The sequence below is a fragment of the Solanum stenotomum genome, chromosome 1, assembly GCF_019186545.1.
Source record: "Solanum stenotomum isolate F172 chromosome 1, ASM1918654v1, whole genome shotgun sequence".
NCBI lineage: Eukaryota > Viridiplantae > Streptophyta > Magnoliopsida > Solanales > Solanaceae > Solanum > Solanum stenotomum.
This window is the reverse complement of record NC_064282.1, coordinates 19,497,560-19,522,017: the sequence shown is the minus strand read 5'-3', so window position 1 is coordinate 19,522,017 and position 24,458 is coordinate 19,497,560. Positions and strand designations below refer to the sequence as shown.

General features: G+C 29.8%; 1 protein-coding gene and 1 long non-coding RNA gene across 5 annotated transcripts in view; one reads left to right on the top strand and one right to left on the bottom strand.

Annotated features, from left to right (window-relative positions):
- The window catches only part of LOC125875127 (uncharacterized), a 14,130-nt gene extending 5,077 nt beyond the window's left edge, over positions 1–9,053 (bottom strand). Inside the window, exons 1-2 of the long non-coding RNA XR_007447347.1 lie at positions 8,907–9,053; positions 8,769–8,801 (exon numbers count right to left, since the gene is read on the bottom strand). This is a non-coding gene — a long non-coding RNA (uncharacterized LOC125875127). The remainder of the gene's footprint in view (positions 1–8,768; positions 8,802–8,906) is intronic.
- On the top strand, positions 8,041–24,458 carry LOC125875057 (very-long-chain aldehyde decarbonylase GL1-5-like). 4 transcript variants are annotated; one of them, XM_049556128.1, is made up of 10 exons: positions 8,041–8,167; positions 8,526–8,752; positions 8,861–9,093; positions 11,496–11,715; positions 12,171–12,546; positions 12,643–12,754; positions 13,006–13,202; positions 13,278–13,379; positions 13,579–13,752; positions 24,255–24,458. In XM_049556128.1, the coding sequence occupies exons 1-10, from the start codon at positions 8,108–8,110 to the stop codon at positions 24,435–24,437; spliced, it is 1,884 nt and encodes a 627-aa protein (XP_049412085.1). In that variant the 5' UTR covers positions 8,041–8,107; the 3' UTR covers positions 24,438–24,458. The 4 variants fall into 4 exon arrangements, with proteins under 4 accessions (XP_049412085.1, XP_049412092.1, XP_049412100.1 ...); XM_049556135.1 differs by lacking the exon at positions 24,255–24,458 and adding an exon at positions 13,842–14,015 and having other exon boundaries at positions 12,643–12,750; positions 13,002–13,202; XM_049556143.1 differs by lacking the exon at positions 24,255–24,458 and adding an exon at positions 13,842–14,015.

Sequence of the window (24,458 nt, the reverse complement as noted above, 5' to 3'; positions counted from 1 at the left end):
TGACTGTGTTGTACTTACTGTTCTATTGAATTTCGAATTAAATTCATAACAAAACCAATGCCAATACTCAATGAAATATATCCAAAACGAAATAAAATGAAGAGAACAGAAACAAATAAACCAAATCACACAGAATTTCAAAAGCAAAACCCATTTGTATAGAAAATGCAACAAGGAAAAAAAACGGAGAGGCCAAAAGGAAGCTTAAGTTGGCGAAGCTTACCAGAGATGGGAGAAAACGGGCAAATTTGCACGGAACCAGGCGGCCTAACACAGAGAAGAGCGACAAAGGATCAACAAAAATTTGAGGAAGAGGATCGAAACTGGAGAAAACGAATGCAATTTTCTATGGTGATGCAGGGAAAAATAGCAATTTGGGTCCTTGATTTATTATCTTATTCCTATTTTAGTCCCCGTGTTATTAATCTGAATACAAGTGAGTAGTGACCTGCAATCAAATATGAGTTAATATCTTAGAAGGTCACTCAAGTTATGATAAATTATCTAGTAAAGTTATTTTTATTTTTATTTTTATTTTAATTTGTATTAATAAAATTATTCAATTTAAAGTTTTTATTTTCAAAAATCACTCAACTATATTTATCATTTAAATAAATTTAACACAACAAAATAAAATATTTTTCATGCCATGTAATCATGAATTCCACAAATAAATAAAATTTCTACAATTTATTTATTATTATACCAAAAATCTATATATATAAAGCTGAATATAGACAATCTGATGTGGCACATCTCTCTGACCAGTATTTTTATTTATCTTTTATCTCCTTTTTTGAAGTTTTATATTTATTTTTTATTTTTTATTTGTATTTAAAAAAAAAACTGAAAGCATTTAAATGAATAACCCAATTAATCATGTTCTTTAAAACTACTAATATACATTTAAGTAAATGGAACATGAAAAGACAAAAAACTTTTCATTTTTCATAATTGTTTATATTATTTAGCCTATAAAATAAACATATTTGAGTATTTCTAACCAACAACAATGAACTCCTCCTCTTTTCTTCGATTCTTCTTTTCTTCTTTTCTTATGATGATAAAGAAGAATATACGGATATCACCAACAATAATGAACTCCTCCTCTTTTCTTCATTTATTCTTTCCTTCTTTTCCTATGATGATAAAGAAGAATATACGGATATGAAATTTCTAGGCCTACAAATTTCTTTGACAAAAGAGAAAAAAAGAAGTATATCATGATGCTTCCGAAGATATTGATAGGAGAAATGTTGTATTGAGAGAAAAAATTGATTTGGTATATCAAATTTTTAGACCTTCGAATTTCTTCAACAAAAGAGAAAAGAAGTACATCATGATCCTTCCGAATATATTGGTAGGAGAAATGTTATATTGAGAGAAAAAAATTGATTTGATTGAAAAATTTATAGGAAGAGTGATTATTGTACCAAGGGGTAAGATAATTATTTGGAGAAAGAATTCATCTATTTATGTATTTCATATCAAATTAGGAGAAGAATAAGTAGAAAATATCTTGTGATTTGAAAGGAAACAAAATTAATGTTGATATTATTTCTTTCAACTTAATTATTCTATTAATTCTTTTCTTCTTTTATTTTGTCTTGATTTTTTTTATGTGTCTTTTATATATACTATGATTGATAATCTAATTATTTTTTTATAGGTTTTTTTGACATTTTTTTAGTAATTTTAAAAGAAAAGATGATCATATTTGAATCATCTTATCATCAATGCTATTGATTTCTTTTTCTTTCTTCCCTTAATTTCATAACTAATATTATTTACTATATCATTTCCTTAAATAACTTTTTTAATTATTTATTTAAAGAAATAAGTTATTTATATTTAATAATAGCTAAAATAAAAATGTAACGTGATACCCTTTTTAATCTAGCATTGATACTTATTTATTTTTATCAATAATTTTGACATTTTTCTTATATTTTTATTAAAATAATTACTCAAAAATGAAGTTACTCTTCCAAAAAAAGTATGCCTCAATATTTATTTTATTTTTTGGCCTTTTTACTAATTTTAAAAGACTTGGAAAATTTTCCTTAAAATTTTATAAAATATAAAAAAAAATGACCATATTTAAGTACTACTATATGCTATTGATTTCTTTTACTTCATTTCCTTAATTTCATCATTAATAGTATTTATATTATTTCCATAAATCACATTTCTCCTTTCTTTGTTTATTTTATTTTAATTATTTATTCCTAGAAATAAGTTATTATTATAACTTAACAAGAATAGAAAAACAAAATTTACATAATTATTTATTTATATCAATTATTTTGAAATTTATAATAATACTATATATATATATATATAAATAATTAAATAATGTGATGACATCATTCTTAGTCTAGCATTTGATATTTATTTATTTATATCAATTATGTTGACATTTAAAATACATTTTTATTAAAATAATTGCACAAAAAATGAAGTTACTCTTCCAAAAATAATTATGCGTCGATATTCATTCTATTTTAATGACATTTTTCCTAATTTTAAAAGATTGAACAACTAAACTAAAATGGTTGAATCATATATACATAGTCTGGTAGCATAGTTTGGTAGTGAAAGATATATATAAGTTAAATTTTGTCTTTTCATTTCCCATCTTTTAGTATATTATTACTCTACATTAATAAAATTAATTAAGAATTATAAAAATTGAAGGGGGGGGGGGGGGGGAATACATGCATATACACTAAAATCTATAATAAAGAAGACAATTATAGTGGGAGGTGAAAAGTTGATTTAGTTGAATAAATATTTTTTAAAAATAAAATAAGTAAATATTTTTTTCTCCCATATTTTAGGCATGCAAAATTAAATAATTAAATTAATAAATATGAAAGATTAGATAATTATGAGTATTTTATTAATTAATATAATTAAAAGAGTATCATTTATAAATGTAGAGGTGTGAGTTACAAAAATGAGTTTTTTTCAAATAAATTAATTGTGAAAAAATAGAAAAAAAAAAAGAAGAGAAAAAAGAGATAAATATAACTATGTCTATATCTTATTTTATTTATTTTTGTATATATAAATAACAATTACATTTATAATAGTTTAAGAGTTTTAAAAATAATTAATTGTGAAAAATTAGAAAAAATTCGAAACAAAAAAAAAAAGAGAAAAAAGAGATAAATATAACTTGGCGTATATCCCTTTTTTTTTATTTATGCATATATAAATAACAATTACGTTTGTTATAGTTTAATTACAATTATATTCGTAAATGTTTTTAAAATTAAATAAAGAAGTTAAAAGAAAGAAGTAATAATAATAAAAGTTAAAATAAAATTATGCATCCATATTTATTTTACTTTTATTACATTTTTCCTAATTTTTAAAGACTGAAAAATTTACATTAAAATTTTATAAAATATAAAAAATAACCATATATAATTCCTATGATCATTATTGCTATTAATTTCTTTTACTTCCTTCCCTTAATGTCATCATTAATTTTATTTATATTATTTCCTTAAATCACTTATTTTCCTTTCTTTCTTTTGTTTTTTTTCCTTTCCTTTATTTTTTTATTCCTAGAAATATGTTATTATAACTTAATAAGAATTGCAAAACATAATTTTACCGAATTTGCCTTTTTTAAAAAAATTTGAATAATATTTATATAATATCATTATTATATAATAAATAATAATAATATTATATAATAATAAAGCTAAAATAAAAAAGTGACATGACACTCTTCTTAGTTCAACATTCATATTTATTTGTTAGAACTAAAACACAATTTCAAAAATTAATGCTATAAATGTTTCTTTCCTCATAATTACCATTTTCTCTCTCTCTATATATATATATTAAGTGGTTTTCGATTCCTAAGTTTTTTTTTTAAAACGTGTTTGAGAAATGCAAAAAGTGCTTTAATTGATTTTTTTTTTTTAAAAAAAAGTTAAAAGTCAAAAATTGAGTGTTCCCAACTTATGACTTTTATATATCCTTTAACTTATAAGCTACTTAAAACAATTCAATACAAACACCCCCTTATATTTAAAAGCCCAAAACCTGTGTGAAAAAAAAAACAACATTTGAAAATTATATTAAAATTCTATAATTTTTAAAGGTTATTACGGTGTCAATTCTTTGCTAATATTTCCTTTTGAGTTTTTCATTAGGTCATTACTCACTTTATTTGTTTTTTAATATCGATTTTGAATAGCATGTAATGATATTTTTTATTGGTTACATAGAGTTTAAAATAAAATTTAATGAGCAATTGCCGTGATAGCAAATAAGGGAAAGAAAGAACGTAACAAGTAAAGTAGATGCGAAATATTATTCTTACAATTTTTTTCATTGGAGATGCGATTTTAAATATGTAAAGTCCATATATAATTTCAACATCCCTAAAATGACCTTCGTATCTTTTAAGTAGGTGTTCGGACATTGATTTTAAAAAATAAATAATGTTATTAGTTTTTTTTTTGACGAGGCAAATCCAATTCAAAAAAATAATTATCTTATCTTCTGATTATTTTTATGGTGTTTCACCTTATTTTAATGCTTTATTTTATTTTTTGGTATGATTTGTTGATATATAAAAGAAAAAGTTGCGGGTCTAAATAAAATATTATTTGTTTCAATTTAATTTTTGAAATACTAATATATCGCGCGAGGCACGGTTCAGTTTACTAGTTATAAAATATACGTGCATATTTGATCCTTGAACATAACAGAAGGTAACGGAAGTTAGAAATTTTAATAAAATTATCATTTGGAAAAGACATACTCCCTCTGTCCCAATTTATGTGACTTACTTTTCTTTTTAGTAAGTTTAAAAAAGAATGACACATTTCTATATTAAGTACTTCCTTTGTCCTAGCAATAACTTGATTGCAAGCATACCAATCAATAGCTACAATTAATACCACATTCCACCAATCATATTGATTATCGAGGGGCCGTAGGTGGTGATTCAAAAATGTTCATTTTATTTGATAAGTAATCAAGCAATTCTCCAGAGAGTGAGTTTCTGATCATAATGACCACCTAAAGTTGGATTTCCAGTTGTAGTTTTTAGTTTGGGGTGCCAATAGTAGCATAGTTGCCTAATTACTTGCCCACTTTTCCTTTTTTAGTTGTCTCTAATTATTTGTCCATTTTGACAAATCAAGAAAGGACAAAAAAAATTCTCTATTATACCCTCAATTTATTACTTTAAAAAATATAAAACTTCTTGAAAATCCTGAGTTTTTAATTCATCTACTTCAATTAATAGGGGTAAAATGGTAAACTCACAATATCAATTATTGTTTTCTTAATAGGTGTGTCAATTCAAAAGTGGACAAGTAATTAGGGACAGAGGGAGTACTTAATAATTTAACTTTAAAATGTATGTTTTACCCTTAATGAGATGATTTATAACCACACAAATTTCTGTCATTCATTTAAGACCACAAGTTTTAAAAGTCTTCATTTCTTTCTTAAACTCTGTGCCGAGTTAAAGTACCTCATATAAAATGGAACAGTGGGAGTAATATATAAATGTGTCACTTAACTTGGTTTTACTTCGTATTTATGCCCTTTCAACTTAGTATGCATAAGTAGACACTTAAACTTATATAAAATTGAATAAATAGATACATGAATCCTATGAGATCAAAACATACTTAAATTTTAATTTATTTTTATTTCATACCTAAACAAATAAATTGTAAGTTTTATAACTGAATTATCACTCATTAATTTAAGAGGATAAGTTTCATACCACAATGGTGCTATGCATGTGATTTTGCTTAATTTCATGGTGGTGTAGCAACAACCAATCAGAAGCTAATGTTTAAACGCATCCTTTTGTGTCTCAACAAGGATCTCAAATAATATAGCCATCCCTTGTATTAAAGCACATATCCAACTTTCCACGCAAACACGCAATTAATGTTAGCATAATCTATAGAGTGTTAGGTGGACTCATATAATTGCTTATATCTTAGTCCCATCAAAGAAAATTGGAGTTGATTTTTCAGTAGTTATTATTGAAAATGTCACTTTTTATTGAAAAAAATTTAAGATAATAATTTTGGGTGATTATATGAGAAATAAATTCATTTAACTATTTATATAATATAAGAAAAAAATTCAATTTTATGGTCCTAAATTAACGTTATGTCAATTGTCAAATGTACCAAAGAAATGTGTTAAAAAAGTTTAATTTTATGGTCTTAAATTAACGTTATATCAATTGTCAAATGTATTTAAAAAAAGTGTTTTTAATTTTGTGGCCTTAAGGCTTAAACATGCCACAACCTAAAAATGAAGTATTGCTAAAAAAAAGGAACTGATGATTCTTTTTTAAACAGATTAAAATGTAAAGTAGATTATTCTTTTCTAAACGGACGGAATATATAATATGGGAATTCGGAGCCAAAAGGACAATTTTTTTCTTCAAAAAGCAAAAACGACACATCAAAATTGTTTTTAACCAAAAGGGCAAAATCGTTCTGACAAAAATTGACGCCGTTCCGTAAAAATTGCTGCCTTCAAAGCGATTTTCTCAAAAAAATAATTTTTCTTTTTTCTTTAATTGCAGTGTTTTTATATTAAAAAAAATAAAAGTAAAATCGCTGCTATATAGCAGCGATTTTGTTTAAGAAATTAAAAAAAAAAGTTTTGAAGTTAAATCGCTGCTATAGCAGCGATTTTGTTTAAGAAATTAATTTTTTTTTTTAAAAATAAAATCCTACCCTTGCAGCGAATTTAATAAAAAAATTTTAAAAAAATTACAACTGAAGGCAGCAGTTTTCATAAAAAGCTTTTTTTTAAAAAAAATCTTTACACTTTCAGCGATTTTAATGAATTTTTTTTTTAAAAAAATTAAAACTGAAAATCGCTGCCTCGACAACGATTTTTTCTTTAAAAAACTTGTTTTTTTTTAAATGGCTGCCGTCGGAAATTTATGTAATTTAAAACTTGTTCTTTTATGCTTTTTTTTTAAAAAAATTCCTTAACAAAAAATCGCTGTTTTTTTAAAATATAAAAATGTTGCTATAGCAGCGATTTAAAAGAAATAATGATTTATTTATTTTTTAGAAAATTGCTGCTATGGCAGCGATTTTTATTTCTTTTAACGGAACAGAAGAAAATCGCTCCGATAAGAGCGATTTTAACCTTTTGAATAAAAAAAAATTTGATATGCCATTTTTATTCTTTGGAGGAAAAAAATGACCCTGGCTTCGGACTCATATAATATGCAATATAAAAAAAAGGAGTAAAATCTTGCACTATGAGATCAGCTTGAAAATAATTACACGTAAGTTGTCCTTACATAGTGAAATTAGTAACCTAATTAACACGAGTTCTTGTTTTTAGGGATGGCAATGGGACGGGACCAATGCGTGGGGTGGATTTAAGGTTATGTGGGGCAAGTCAGGCAGATTTAAGATTGTGCGGAGCGGGAGGGATGCGGGGCAGGTTGAAGTGGGTTTTTTAAAAAAAATTAATGTGGATTGTGGGTATATGTAATTTTATGCGGGTTCAAACTTACTATTAACTTTTTACATGTTATAAGAGTGATAGAACATTATTTATTAAGATAATTTCTTTATAACAACTAAAATATTCAAGATAGTAAATGAAAATGGTTCTATAAAAAATAATATAATTTCTTACATGTTTCCTAATTGACGTCTGAAAAATAAATTTAAGTCGTTATCTATTAAATTGATGCAACTTAATGAAAAATGATTTATTTTTAGTATCAAACTTAACTAGAAAAAGAAAATATTATAAAAATTATGTGGGACCGGTCTATGCGGAGCGGATTGAAAATAAAATAAAAATTATTATGCGGGACAAATTAAATTTTTTACGGATTAAGCTCAACTCTCCCCGTCCCGCTCCATTGCCATCTCAACTCGCTATAACAGAAAGGCACATGTAGATGCATCGACTTTGCAGTACTTAAATTTTAATAGGGTAAATAGGATATATATATATATGTGCATGCCCCTAATATATACATTTAGTAGAATTCTATATGTATATAAAGGCCGTTGAAGCAAAAGCTTTTACACACAGGTTGGGGCAAAGCTAGAAGCACTTGAACAAAAGAATGGCTAATAAACCTGGCATTCTCACTAACTGTCCATGGGCATGTCTTGGCAACTTAAAGGTATACTCTTTCTACTAACATTTATGGTAAAAAGTTTTAGGGTCGAAGCTACGGGTACTAGTAACTTTGATCCAAATTCTATATATTTATTAAGAAATCCATTGAATATGTACATTAACAAATATCAAAATCCATAAACTTAAGATGATGGATCTAATATAATATGATTACTCTGGTAAAAGTAAGTTCATTGGTACACACTAACAATTATCAGAATCCATATATACTCTTTTCTAGTATCATTTATATATGGCAAAAAGATATCACTAGTAGCTTCATGCAACGGAGTTGGCATTGTCACTTCTGCTAATAACTTTTTTTTATTATTTTTCAAAAATGATTTGTTGGGATGATGAAGTACTTGGTATTGGCACCATTTGCGTGTCACAGCATATACACATTCTTCATGAGCAAAGATGAAAGTGAGAGGGACATGTTCTACATACTCTTACTCCCATTAACTCTCTTCAGAATGGTTCACTACCAGATATGGATATCTTTATCCCGCTACAGGACTGCAAAGGGGAACAATCGAATTCTTGATAGAAGCATTGAATTTGATCAAGTTGACAGAGAAAGCAACTGGTATATATATATGTACCTTCTTTTTTCACTTTTTGTAGATACAAGGGATCTAACAAAACGAAAGGACAAATGCAAAATTAAATTATTGAATAATTAATTGTTTTGTAGGGATGATGAGATCATACTTTTTGGGTTGGTATATTATATCGGATACTTGATTCTGGAACAAGCTCATCACATGCCTATGTGGAGGACCGATGGGATCATTATAACTGCCTTGCTTCATATTGGTCCTGTAGAGTTCCTCTATTATTGGCTACACAGAGCACTGCATCATCATTTTCTCTACTCTCGTTACCATTCCCATCACCACTCCTCCATTGTTACTGAGCCAATCACTGGTAATTGTTTTCCATCACTTTGAATAATTAGATCTGATCAATCCTGGAGAAGATACATGCAAGTGATCATGTTAGTTCTTCTCTAACTAATTTGAAATTGATCTTCGGTAAGTACTAGTTGTAATTTTGAAGAAAATAAAATCTAGGAATGTAAAGATATGTCACCTAAGGGAAGTTTGTCCAAGTCCATACAAGGACATTGATTTTCCATCCCTCTACCGATGTGAGACTTCTTAACACTCTTTGGCACACCCACACCTCAATGGGAGTGTGAACACTTCTAAAAAGGGGGTCCAACATCGGTGAACAACAAATTGGGATGCGCCTGATTTTGATACCATGTTAAATTATGTCCTAGACCTCACGCCCAGTGCTTAGCTTCTGGTGTGTGGGCAATAGGCAATTTTTTTTACTTTTTGTGCCCCAACATTGGGTGAGATTGACCCTGCTATGATACCATGTAAATATATGACACATGGGATTAACTCAACCTTAAAAGTTAGCTCATAAGGGGAGGTTTGTCCAAGTCCATATAAGGAGATCGATTTCTTATCCCTATACCGATGTGAGACTTCTTAACAAGGAAAATAAGTTTCATATAAATGAGGAAAATGACTTCCCCAATAAAAGTAGGGGAAACAAGCTCCACAAGTAGCATCCCACAATGATTGTCTCCTCAATCCTCCGCGTTCTTTAACACACTACATCCCCATCACCCTCACACCCCTGCCCGACTACTCCCACCTCTAGAGCCGTCAATATGGGCTAGGCCCGTTGGACCGGCCTAGCCTAAACCCGTGATTTGATAGGGCTGAGTTATGATTTTTGGAGCCCATTTAAGAAAAAGACTCTTTAGCCTGACCTGAATAAGCCTGTCGATTTGTGGGCTTGAGAAATATGGATAGGGCCGGCCCATGGGCCAAATAAAAATAAAATAGAGTATTATAAATAGAGTAACTTTCACATATAACAAACAAAAAAATCATATTTGTATGCTATAGCAAAGTTTGCATAATTGCGCTCCATAGCAAACATATATATGTATAATTCGCTATACATATACAATTAAAAGCTGTCTATTTCGCTATACATATATACAAAAAGAGCAATTGTACAATTCGTTGGCTCCTCTTCAGAATTGTATAATTTCATTATACAAACATAAAACTGGGCAGGGGAATATTTTTATTGTATAATTATAAGTGTATAGGACGAATATATATGTATTTGCATGTGTATATACAATTTTCTCTCGCTTTATACAAACAGAAACGCAATTTATACACTTCTGTTGTATAAAACGAGAAAGAGAGAAAGGCACAAGAGAACTGGGCAGGAGAACATTTTTATTGTATAATTATAAGTGTATAGGACGAATATATATGTATTTGCATGTGTATATACAATTTTCTCTCGCTTTATACAAACAGAAACGCAATTTATACACTTCTGTGTATAAAGCGAGAGAGGAGAACACAGAGGGAGTGAGCGAGAGAGGAGAGTGGCGAGCGAGAGTTTGAGGGAGAGAGACGCTGGCAAACAGTTTGCTACAGGACACAATTAAATCAAAGTGTGGTTATACCATTTAATTTGAATTATTAGTTTGCCATTATATACAATTTTCCCTTATAAATAACATGAGTCTATACTCCAAATCTATTTGAAGTTTGAAATATTACAATTTAAATACAAATTATGTTTATGAAATATGTACTAGATAAAATAAAGTTCCTAAAATTTCTAGGGAATCACTACATAGGCCATAGCCTATTGAATATTATCATAGTTTTTGTGTTTTATTATGATCATTGGAAAACAATTAGGTTAATATTTCTATTTAACTATTTATGTTTTTACTTGAAATCAAACTTAATAAATATTATATAGATAATTTTATTTGTATATTTGATTAACAAGTGGTAACACTAGTCGATATTTATGATAATATTCTTAAATTATAAAGAATATTTTTTTAAGAAAAGAGGGTTGACCCGTCAAAGCCCGTAGCCCACGCATTTGTGGACCGATCATTTTCTGGCCCACATAAAAAATGAGCTAGCCCGTCAAATTGCAAAACCTGTATAGATTAGCCCGGATAGAGTGGGTCAGCCCATATTGACAGCTCTACCCACCTCCAACTCTCATGTTCACCTAGATTATACACAAATGTTATTTTCTGCTTATGTACCAAGAAAGACATTTTACCAAGCACACCCTTAAACTCAGATATATACTATTGTCACGCCATACTGTAAGTCACGTGACGTAACACTTCAATTCTTGTCATCATTAAGAAAATTCATAGAGCTAGCCTAAGATAACTAACGGGGGGATTATGCAGTTTTACCAATCAATTACCAACTTGTATGGCTTACAAAGTTATTTTACTTTTTCTTTGGCAGCTGTAGTTCATCCATTTGCTGAGATACTAGCATATTATACACTCTTTGGCATACCTGTAGTCACAACATTATTCACCGGGACTGCTTCTATAGCTTCAACTGGTGCTTATGTCATCTATATTGATTTCATGAATCTCATGGGCCATTGCAACTTTGAGCTAATTCCTAAGTGGATCTTCTCTGTCTTTCCCCCTATCAAGTACTTCATGTATACGCCCTCGTGAGTTAAAACTTCTTGCCCTGTATTTTAATGAGTTTAAGTTTTTTTTATCCGCGATGTTTTATACAACGATGTCTCTAATTAGGCAATTATTATTAAATTAATCATTAATAAGTAACATGGTTAAAATGGTAACTAACCTCCATTATAACTTGTAAGAAAAAATTCAACTGTCAATGTATAGAGTTTAGATCATATTTCAGTTTTTATATTAGATTTAAGAACATTTGTTGTCTTCTTGACATCTACATAGGATGTCTTTATTGATAACAAGACCTTTATGTAAGCCAGCAGCTAAGACATTTTTTCGTGCTACTTCTGAAAGATTCATGAACTTTAGCTACTCAATTAATGTTTCTTTCAAATGTACTTTTCGTATAGTCAGTAATAACTGAAGCTCAGTATTTGTGATTATTTATTCTTTTGCCACTAATATCAACGTTTTGATGGCACAGGTACCACTCACTACATCACACCCAATTCAGAACAAATTATTGCCTTTTCATGCCACTCTATGACTATATCTACGATACAATGGACAAGTCATCGGACACATTGTATGAGAAGTCACTTGAGAGAGAAGCTGAAGTGCCTGATGTGGTGCACCTAACACATCTAACAACCCTAGAATCCATCTATCATCTTCGACTTGGATTTGCATCGCTGGCCTCAAAGCCTCACACCTCTAAGTGGTATATGTTGTTAATGTGGCCCGTCACACTATGGTCAATAATGCTTACATGGATTTATGGTTACACATTTGTTGTTGAGAGAAATTTGTTCAAGAATCTCAAATTACAAACTTGGGCTATTCCAAAGTATCGCATACAAGTAATTAAGCTATCATTATTGAAGATTGTTGATACATTTTGTAGGTCCGTTGTTAAAGGGATTAGTAATTTGTCTTGATTCTTAATTTTGTTGCAGTACTTTATGTACTGGCAAAGAGAGAGTATTAACAATATGATCGAGAAAGCCATCATTGAAGCAGATCAAAAAGGCATAAAAGTGTTGAGCCTTGGACTCTTAAATCAGGCAAGTCAAAATATGTGTCTAAAAAGCCTTATAATACCCATCCTTATTTATCTATGAGAAAAATGCATGATCTATTCTTAACTGGTAATTATCTTGCAAGCTTATCGCAAAATGTTTTGTAAGCAATCTCAACATATTGTTATTATGGAGAAAAAGATTTAAAAAGAATTCACCCCTCACCCTATATCAATGTTTGTAGGTTGAACAGGGTCAATTCATATTTATGCTTTATTTCAAATGTAACTTTCCAGGAAGAGCAACTGAATAGTAACGGAGAACTTTACCTAAGGAGGCATCCTCAGTTGAAAGTGAAGGTGGTAGATGGAAGTAGCCTCGCTGCGGCCGTGGTTCTCAATTCCATTCCTAAAGGAACTTCTCAAGTTGTCCTTCGAGGTCATTTGTCCAAAGTTACTAACTCCATTGCTCTTGCCTTGTGCAGAGGAGGAATTCAGGTATAATTGACTATTAATCTCCTCCACCATTTTTGGTTTTCTGTTCTCTCATTCATCATAATTTTCTTTATATAGGTTGTCATGTTAGACGAAGAAGATTTCAAGAGACTTAAAGCAAAGCTTACCCCCAAGGCTGCAACTAATTTGGTCCTCTCAAAATGTTATAATGTTTCAAAGGTATAAACCAGAAACAGATTGAAATATATAGTCAATTTGTAACATTTACTTGCACCTCCTCGATCTCCTAACCCAACGTTTTATCACTATGTTGAGGTTTGAACAATTTTGGCTTTTCTTAAAGTCCAAATATAGAAAAGAATCTTCCCCAACATCTCATTTCTATAGATTTAAAAAGAAACTCTTGATTACATTGCAGACATGGCTAGTAGGGGATGGATTGAGCAAAGATGAACAATTGAAAGCACCAAAAGGAACATTATTCATTCCTTATTCACAATTCCCACCAAGGAAAGTTCGCAAGGATTGTTTCTACTTCAACACACCAGCCATGATTGCTCCAAAACATCTTGAAAATGTAGACTCTTGTGAGGTTAGAAAGCCTTGGTTATTTAATTTTCTCTATACTAATTTTGATCTTGTTTTGGTAATTAAATGAGTGATTCTACTTTTTGAATCAAGAATTGGCTGCCAAGAAGAGTGATGAGTGCCTGGAGAATAGCTGGAATTGTGCATGCATTGGAAGGTTGGAATGAGCATGAATGTGGTGACATGATACTTGATACTCAGAAAGTGTGGAAAGCTAGCCTCGGACATGGTTTTTGCCCATTAACCAAGATTTCCGTTGCTTAATCGGATTAATTAAGACTGATGCATTTACTATTGAATCTTGGATCACTGGTGACTTTGTGCAACAGATGTATTTTGTTGCTCAAGGTGTTGTATTTTAAAAAGTTCATTCAATAAAATCTGTCCTCAATGTACAAGGCTAACCTAGCAAATAAGATTTGAATTTTAAGGTCTCTTATTAAAATTTGGCTTTAAGATCAACTATTCCAATGTCAATTCTCTCCTTCCTCGGTCCATGCTCCCAACCCAACTCCGTACAAACATTGTGACAAATGGTTTAGTATAACCTACCAGGATAATATGTTTATGTTCTTACTACTCACAGATTGGTACACACAACTAACCAAGTTAGCAGAATTCAAAGAGAATTGGTGAAAACTAACGTGGAAAAATTCAAGAGTGATACTCACTTGTATACACAAATTAACCAGAGTAATACTCATTTAATAGTTTCATTTGAAAATATTTCTGTCATCAATAGTTGGTTAAAAAAAATCGTTATTGTTATTTAAATGGGTTAAAATGTCCTTTTAACAAATTAATATATATATTTTTTCTTTTTAAATATATTATTTTCCTAATAATATTTTTTCTATTAGTAAATACTTATTCTTACTTCAATTGTAAAAAAACTTTACACATACAAATATTTTCTATTTTATTAGAATTGTTTTTATCGTTATCGAAAATGAAATTAATGATGAAATTGTTATAATCTTATGTATATAATCTATATTAACAGTTAAAAAGGTACTATATGTAGGTATTTTAGTTTCATTGATAAATGAGATTTTTTTTTAAAAAAAGCTCATTTCCTACTTATTTATTAGTTAAAATGAGATTAAAAAATGAAAAAAAAGGAAGAAGCTCATTTCCTACTTATTTATTAGTTAATGTGAATTTAAAAGAAAAGAAACATAAATAAAATTCTTTATTTTAAATATTTTTATCAGGAGTAATGTGTTTAAAAAGAAAAAAAAGTAAGATAATTATTAGATAAAAGTACGTAGTGACCAATTAAGTAACACTATAGACATTTTTAGTCCAAACCATAAGTGGAAGACTCTCTTTTGGACCAAACTATTACTTTCTCCGTCCAACAATAGTTGTTGAACAATATTTATTTAAATTGGAAATTTAAGAGATAATTTACTTTTTGTGTCTATTTTACCCTTGCTATTAAATGTTATTTATCATCTAACACATTCATTAATGTATTAAATTTAATAAAGTCAAATGATAATATATTAATATTACCCCTATTATTTATTGTTTCTTAAGGAGTGTATCAAGTTAATAGTGAACAAGTACATTGTTGAACAAATGGAGTAATTGAGTGCATTTTTATTTAATTTTGCATAATTCAAGGATAATTTTAATCTTTCGTAAATTTAAGACTACTAGTTGTTTCCTTTAATTTTTTGCCTAATTCTTTTTCAAATTATGTGGAATTATTTGACTAAGCACATAGTTTAAGATATATATACATATTTTTTTTTAGAAATTTCGGATTTATAATAAGTTAAATATTTGTGTAGCGATCCTTGTGGTCGTTTATGCTTGCAATCTCTTTCCCCTTGTTGGACCCTTCCCACAACTTCATTTTACTGTTTGTGACTTGTGAAATGGTGTCACTATTTCTGAAGTGATTGAATATGTTTCTAAGAAGATTTTTAGTTATGAAAGTTTAGAATTTGAAAAGTTTGATCAAATTCATCAAGATTGATCGAGTCGGAAATTAAGTTCTGATATTTTTATCAAATTCAAAAGATAATTTTTATTAACATGAATTTTTCGAGTCTCAAGGATTTTAAGTGTAATTTAAAATTTTCTTGAATAGATTTCTAATTAAGTTAACAAATAGACTTATTTTTTAACCAAGTGAAATAATTCAAATTTATCCATAAAATTTTAATAATAGGGTTACTATTCTAACGGATGTGCCACCATCTTCCTCAAACACTCAAAACCTATGATGTCTATCTTTATCTGTCGAACTCTCAACTTAAATTAACAATCATCCAGCCCAACTCAACCAAATGAAACTAAACGATCATTAAATTACAGCATCAATCTCCCTTCTTGTTTACATAGTAATTTTGTCCTATAAAACATATTTAGTTTAAAATAAATTTAATATCCTCAATGGTTATCAACTAAAGAGTTTTATCACATAAAATCACTCAACTTTTATTTTTACTCCAAAAGTCACTCAACTATAGATATTTTACTTACAAAGTCACTCAACTTTGATTTTTACTTTAAAAGTCACTCAATCTATATAATTATTTTTTCCATTAAAATTTGCTTAAATGAAAACTTTATTTAAAATCAAATTTTAAAAAATAAAAAAATATTATTAGGTAATTTTATTTAAATTAAAGATAATAGCTTCTAGTAATCAATTTTTTAAAAGGAAAGAACTAAGAATGTATTGTAAAATATTTAAAGGAGGTTTGAATGGAACTTTTGCGTTCAATAATTATAATTACTCTGTCCCAATTTATAATCACACACTAGCTAACTTAGTTTGGAGGTTCCAGGACATTTATGACACATAAATTTTTTTTAGGGATTGCATCATTTAGATTGGTCCTCGTATGTAATAACTTCATTCAAATTATCTTAATTTTATTGTATTACTTTCCTCAACAAAAAAAAGAAGAAGAAAAGAACCGTGTTTGACTGGACATATAGTTCAAAAGAATTAAAAAATATTTTTGAAAATTATAATGTAAAACAAAAAATAGAATTTTTTGTGTGTTTATAAACCGTTTTATTAAAAATAAAATAGAAACTCTAAAGCTAAATTATTTTTAATTATAAAAATTGACTGAAAAAAATGCCACAGAAATTAATCCAAAAATAACAATTGTATTTTTTTTTTTTTTGGTACTTACCTAATCTAATCTAACATATTGAGTAATTAAAATGGGTGGCGACTCCCTTTTATTAATGCACACACAATTAATATTAGCATAAGCTATAAATCCTAGATGACGTAATTGGCAAGTCGCTTATTAATGTGAGAGTTCAAATATAACAAACCAATTGACCTATTAATTTTTTTCGAATTATAACGTAACTAATTAATTTTGAGTAATAGGCTACAATTTTTAATTTTCATAATAAGATATAAGGAAGAAAATGTGAATTTCTTGAAACTTCTGATTAGAAAGGAGATTTTGTGGAGATAAATTGGATTGATGTGGTTCAAATGCAAAAGAGACACGTATTAGGACGGAGTTACAGGCAATTTAAGATTAAATTGATTTTGTCACATTTCTTAAGTTCTTACGCAAACAAATATAGGAATAAAAGATTAAATTTGCGCTTTTGAACTAGATCCGGGTAAGATCTAGTATTAATAGATCGGGTCAGATATATGTTGTCTATTAATAGTGTTTAGCACTTTGGTGTTGCATGTCCATACGTGGCCTTTTTCCTAACAAAAAAATGATCAAATTTATTTTTGAATTATGTGGAATGTTCTAAATTCGCTAACTTCGAAAAACAGAGGCACCATGTTTAGGAGTGAATGCATGTGTCGTGTACAAATTTCATAGAAATTTAATAACTTTTGCTCAAATGATAATATATGTATAAATATTTGATTGTGAACTCAATTATTTTCGTAAAGTCATTGAATAAATCAAGAAACTTCAAATGTTTGAATCCATTTTTGGGGATCACCATTATCTTCTTCAATCCAATGGCCAGATGTTCATCCCTCAAGCTCAAATTAACCAAATGAAACTCAAACAATATAAAAAAAATAAATAAGAAAAAAAAAACTCAAACAATAACTAATTACACCACCAAAGAGAATTCTCACTTTTGACATAATTCCATTACCAATTCATGTTGAAGAAGAAGGAAGTTGACGATTGAAACATGTCAAAGGAACAGGTCCAACGAAGCTGACTGACGAGTTTCAGCACTGCTCTAGAATTAGACTACTTATATTAATTAGGATTATATTATGAATTATATTATGATTAGGATTATATTTCGACTAGGATTAGATTATTTATAATTACATTATTATTATTATTATAGTAGTAATAAGTATTGTAGTAGGACTCTAAGTATAGTTAACTTAGGACTCTACAATTCTCTCCCTATATAAGGAGGTTGTAATTCTAGTGCGACTCTAATTCTAGAGCAGTGCTGGAAACTTGTCAGTCAGTTTCGTTGGACCTGTTCCTTTGACATGTTCCAATCGTCAGCTTCCTTCTTCTTCAACAATTCCTACCCCTCATTTACACGATAAATAATGAATTTTTATTTGGTCAAAACAACATTTTAACGAGTAAGCTTAGTACAATTGTATCAGGTAAATTTTTGTTTACATGTTTCAATAATCATCTCATCCCAATTTATGTAAAAATGCTTAATTAAGCACAGAACCTAAGAAAGAAACTACTAACAAATTTTTAATATACCAAGTGTTAAATTCAAAATTTGTTTGAGTATGTAATAAAAATTTTCTCCCTTTTATTATGACTATAAAACATATTAAATAATAAAAAATGGTCTTTTCATGTGTCAATCTATGTTGCTGATTGCATATCAACTCAATTTTAAAATAGGCTAAACTAAGCAATCTAAATAAGCCCAATTAATAAAATTAAGTAAATTGTTCTGTTTAAATATGAACGGGTTATGATTTTATGAGCTAATTTTAACACCTCATATGATACGAATGTTACACACATTAATAGCTCAACTAGTTAATACGTGTAATAGCTAAATTAGTTAGCACAATCTATTCGTAGAGGTAACTCCTAGTTAATTATCCCCTAATTGGTCACACTTTAATGATAGCAGTTCCAATTCATTTTTGCTTGGTCCACCCTACCCGCCCCTATCTAACCCACCCATTTTACATATGGATCGATCCATTATCAACCTGCAGTAAAATGGGTAAAAAGTAAAAAACGGGCTGTACATTGTGTTGATTAGAACATTTTTCTCTATAATATTGATTAGAAAGTTCATCAATGGAGTATTGACTATTGAGTAGTCATTTAGTGTTAATCAAGAACAAATTTTGAATTTCAACCTAAATAGACTATTTTTTTAATGACCGTGGTTTTCAGGCCAATTTCCGTGCACCTCCATTAATTTCACAGGATACCTGACACTTTCTAACATCAACAGGTACTAGATAACTCCTTAGACCATAGTTCTCAACCATTTTATTGACTACTCAACTACACCCTAAAATACATAAATAGATGATATTAAAACTTTGCACTTGCTATTTATTTACGAAAATGATTATAATTTCAACTTCAACTTCATATAAATATTAAGAGGACAAATCACATAATAAATGGAATTGATGAAATTTAAGATGATCAAAGTTAAATATTTACAAAAATGATTATAATTTCAATTTCAACTTCAACTTTATTGTATAATCATGGAGCTAAGCTCCATTGTTGCAGATCTCTGCAACTCTAATTGAAGAAGAAGAAGGAGACAGTGAAAGGAAGAAGCATCTAGAAGAAGGAGCAGAAGAATTTTTATTGATCACACGTTGATTTCATTTACACTTTCTATTTATAGGAATCATGTCAGTCTGTAAAGTCACACATTAAGAAATGGAATTGGTTACAACTAACTAACAACTTGCCTAAACATCTTTATGACTGCTAACAGACTTAACTGCCATAACCACCTTTTTGCATACTTTCATCATGTGATTCCAATAAACTTCATATAAATATTAATTGGACAAATCACATAATACACGGAAATGATGAAATTTAAGATGATCAAAGTTAATATTATCAGAATTTTTCTGCTGACGCAGAATGACAACATTAATTTGATTTATACACAAACTATATATTAGTAATAGTGAAAGAAATGTTCTACCGCAATCAGTGGTGGATCCAGAATTTTCATTTAGGGGGTTTGAAAAATAATAAAAAGATAAACGTACGAATAAACTAACAAAATACAATTTCAAGAAACTAGTAATATATAGTTTATAGATACAAAAAGTTAGTTCTGTCACAAGAGACCTGAAACGTGATTTAATATTTGGCTCTTGAATCTTGGGGGGAGAACTAATGAAGTGATTTAGGGATTTGGGAAGATGAAAAGTGATTTTTAGCCTTCGGAAATGGACCCTTCGATTTTTTTGGGTTTAAATTTATTATTTTTCCACTTTTTTTATAATAATAAATTCTGAAAAAAAACCGTGAAAGATTGTTCATGTTCACAATGGGATTAGAGGGTCAATTTTTAAAGAAATTTACCAGTACGCCACACTTTGCTTGGGTTTCAAAATAAATATATATACATGAATACATAAAATTTACCTATATTCAACCCGCTCGTCAGTTATCCAACCTGTTTTTTACGCCCATTTGCCGCCCTAGTCACACGGTCCCATAAAAACTCACTCCTATGTTATTTCACATTTGAATTAGGACTACAACATCGTTGACTTTCATACTTCCTCTGCTTCATAAAGTGAAATTATTTCCTTATTCGTTTATACGAATGATACAATTTTATATTTTTTTATATGAAAGCAAACCCGCAAGCTCGCAAACCACGCGGTTGAGGTAATCTGCAATAGGTAAATCTGTTGGTGGTCTCAAACCCAAACCACTTGGCCATCCCAAAGGGTAATGATAAATTTTTATATTTGAAAACAAATAACTCTTAATGACATGTTTTTAATTGTAGACACAAAATACTATAACTACAAGTTACAAAGGACATCATTTTATACTTAAATTATGTTCTAGGTCAAATTATGTCATATAAATTGAAACGGGGAAGAGCAATAAGAAAAGAAAAAAACATAAATCGTACTTGTAGTTAGATGGGATGATTTGTTCCTGCATAGTTAACTATCATGGGATGATTTGGTTTGAATTCAAGTTATGATCATGGGATTAGTTATGATGGAATAAGTTAAGATGAGATTAGTTATGATGGGATAAGTTATGCTATTATTATTTTTTATTGAGTGTTTGGTTTGTTGTATTCAATATAATAAATCTTAATAACAATTTATTCGTTTACAAAAATACCCTTCAAGATGTGAAAAGTGATGTATAAAAGGGGTTTAAAGGGATATTTTTGTCATTTACTTATTTTATCCTAGGATAAGTTATCTCGTACTAATTATTAATCTCGAGATGAGATATTCCAAACTTGCCAACCAAACAACAAATTAAGTAGTACTATAATTTAATCTCAGGACTATTTGATATTATTCTTCGCATTTATATTCCCCTAAGGGAATATAGATTAAGAAGGTTGGCATTCCCTCTATATATATATACACACAAGGCAGTGGAAGCATGGGATTTTAAGATAACACAAATTAAAGAATGGCTACTAAACCTGGCATCCTTACAGAATGGCCTTGGGCATCCCTTGGCAACTTTAAGGTACTCTTTTATTGAATTTCCAACTATTTTTTCCAGTCAAAATATGTTATGTTTACAGTATATATGTACTTCTTTTTCTGTTGTTGGAATACATGTTCCTTCATTGATACAACAGAACAAGATGATTGTGCGTGTTCGTTTCGACAAGCTTAATGCATTTAATTAGCTTTGTGTATTCTTTTCTTCCTTCTGTATCTTTTTCGAATCAACGATCTTGTGTCGGATGATGAAGTTACTATAGCTTCATCATCCAACACCTTTTGCTTAACTCTTTTAACTTTTTTTTTTTTTTTTAATTGTTGGGATGAAGTACTTGGTTTTGGCACCATTTGTGGGTCATAGCATATACTCATTCTTCATGAGCGAAGAAGAAAGCCAGAGGGACTTTTCATACATATTCATATTCCTCTATATAGTCATGAGAATGGTTCACCACCAAATGTGGATATCCCTATCTCGCTACAGGTCTGCTAAGGGTGATAATCGGATTCTTGATAGAAGCATCGAATTTGATCAAGTTGACAGAGAAACAAACTGGTACATACATTTCCCACCTTTTTTCGCGTTCAAGCATCCCCATTCTTGATATGCATATCCAACTAGGTTGCATGTGTCTAACCATGCTTTGGGCAGTACTTTCAACAGGATCTAACAAAACTAAAAGAAGATGGATGCAAAATAAATTGTACATGACATGATTGATTAAGGTTGGATTTTTTTTTATAGGGATGATCAAATTATACTTAATGGAGTGGTGTTCTACATTGGATACCTGAAGTTCGCAGAGACTCATCACTTGCCTCTTTGGAGGATTGATGGGATCATTATAACTGCCTTGCTTCATACCGGTCCTGTAGAGTTCCTCTATTATTGGCTACACAGAGCTCTGCATCATCATTTTCTATACTCTCGTTATCATTCCCATCATCACTCCTCCATTGTCACCGAGCCTCACACTGGTAACTCGTCTTCAAATACTTTTGTAGCATTTAATCAACTATCTGCAAATGCTTACATTTTTTTTTTTTCTTTTTGGCTGGCAGCTGTTATTCACCCATTTGCTGAGATTGTAACATACTTAACGCTCTTTTTTATTCCATTATCCACAACAATATTCACTGGGACTGCTTCTATAGCTTCAATTGTTGCTTATGCCATCTATCTTGATTTCATGAACCTCATGGGCCATTGCAACTTTGAGCTAATTCCAAAGTGGACGTTCTCTATCTTCCCCCCTCTCAAGTACTTGATATATACGCCTTCGTGAGTCTTTTCAACCCTGTTTTTCAATTTTTATTTATATATAGCAGCATCTACCCTCTCTAGACCCTACTTTGTGGAATTTCATTGGGTATGTTAATGGACTGACTAGGCAGACAAGTAATCCTGAAGATTTTTTATTTGTGAACAATCTGTTTTATTCTTTACCACTAATATTAGTTCTTTGATGGCACAGGTTCCACTCACTACATCACACTCAATTTAGATCAAATTATTCACTTTTTATGCCAATGTATGACTATCTGTATGGTACAGTGGATAAGTCCTCAGATACGTTGTATGAAAAGTCACTTGAGAGGAAAGCTGAATTGCCTGATGTGGTGCACCTAACACATCTAACAACCCCAGAATCCATTTACCATCTTCGACTAGGATTTGCATCCTTGGCCTCAAAGCCTCACACTTCCAAGTGGTATTTTTGGTTGATGTCGCCCGTCACCCTATGGTCATTTTTTATTACTTGGATTTATGGTCACACATTTGTTGTTGAGAGAAATTTGTTCAGGAATCTCAAAATACAAACTTGGGCTATCCCAAAATATAGTATACAAGTAAGAACTTATTGTTAGTTCTGAGTTATACATTGTTAAAGAGATCAATTGGCCTAATTATTTTTATTTTGTTCAGTACTTTATGCAATGGCAAAGAGATACTATTAACAATTTGATTGAGGAAGCAATTATGGAAGCGGATCAGAAAGGCGTAAAAGTTTTGAGCCTTGGACTTCTAAATCAGGCAAGTAAAACTATACAAAATCAAATAATGCCTCAAATAACAATTATACACAAATGTAATATTGTAGCAGGAAAAGCAGGTGAATAAGAATGGTGAACTTTACATAAGGAGGCATCCAAAGTTGAAAGTGAAGGTGGTGGATGGTAGTAGTTTAGCCGTCGCTGTAGTGTTAAACTCCATTCCTAAAGGAACTTCCCAAGTGGTACTTAGAGGCCGTTTCTCCAAAGTTGCTTACTCTATTGCCCTAGCCTTGTGCCAAGGAGGAACTCAGGTATATTTGACTATATATTGATCTCCACAATGATTTTCATTTCTCCGTCTCTTTTTTCATTGAAATTTTTATATACAGGTTATGATAGATGGAGAAGAGTACAAGAGACTAAAATCATTACTTAATCCTGAGGTTGCTACTAATTTGGTCCCTTCAAAATCTTATGCATCAAAGGTATAAAGTATAAACCATACCCCTCCCCTGCATATATATATATATCCTCACAAGAACAACCGAGAAAATAATACTTCTTGATTAAAGTATATATATATATATTATATTGCAGATATGGCTAGTAGGGGACGGATTGAGTGAAGATGAACAATTGCAAGCACCAAAAGGAACATTATTCATTCCTTTTTCACAATTTCCACCAAGGAAAGTTCGCAAGGATTGCTTCTATTTCAACACACCAGCCATGAATATCCCAAAACATCTTGAAAATGTAGACTCTTGTGAGGTTAGAAAAATCATTTGATTATCTGTGTATGGTACAAGTCCTTAGGACATTCATGACTAATTTTGTTATAATTCCAGAACTGGCTACCAAGAAGGGTGATGAGTGCATGGAGAATAGCCGGGATTTTGCATGCATTGGAAGGTTGGAATGAGCATGAATGTGGTAACAAGATGTTTGATATTGACAAAGTATGGAAAGCAAGCCTTCGACATGGTTTTAGCCCATTGACCACGTCTTCTGCTATTGAAGCAAAGGCTTAAAATTAAAACACACATTGTCTT

Excerpts from the sequence above, each read along its gene's own strand:
- LOC125875057 (XM_049556128.1), top strand. The coding sequence starts at position 8,108 with ATGGCTAATAAACCTGGCATTCTCACTAACTGTCCATGGGCATGTCTT. Across the intron at positions 11,716-12,170 it reads TACTTCATGTATACGCCCTC|GTACCACTCACTACATCACA; the intron begins GTGAGTTAAAAC and ends TTGATGGCACAG. Across the intron at positions 12,547-12,642 it reads TTCCAAAGTATCGCATACAA|TACTTTATGTACTGGCAAAG; the intron begins GTAATTAAGCTA and ends ATTTTGTTGCAG.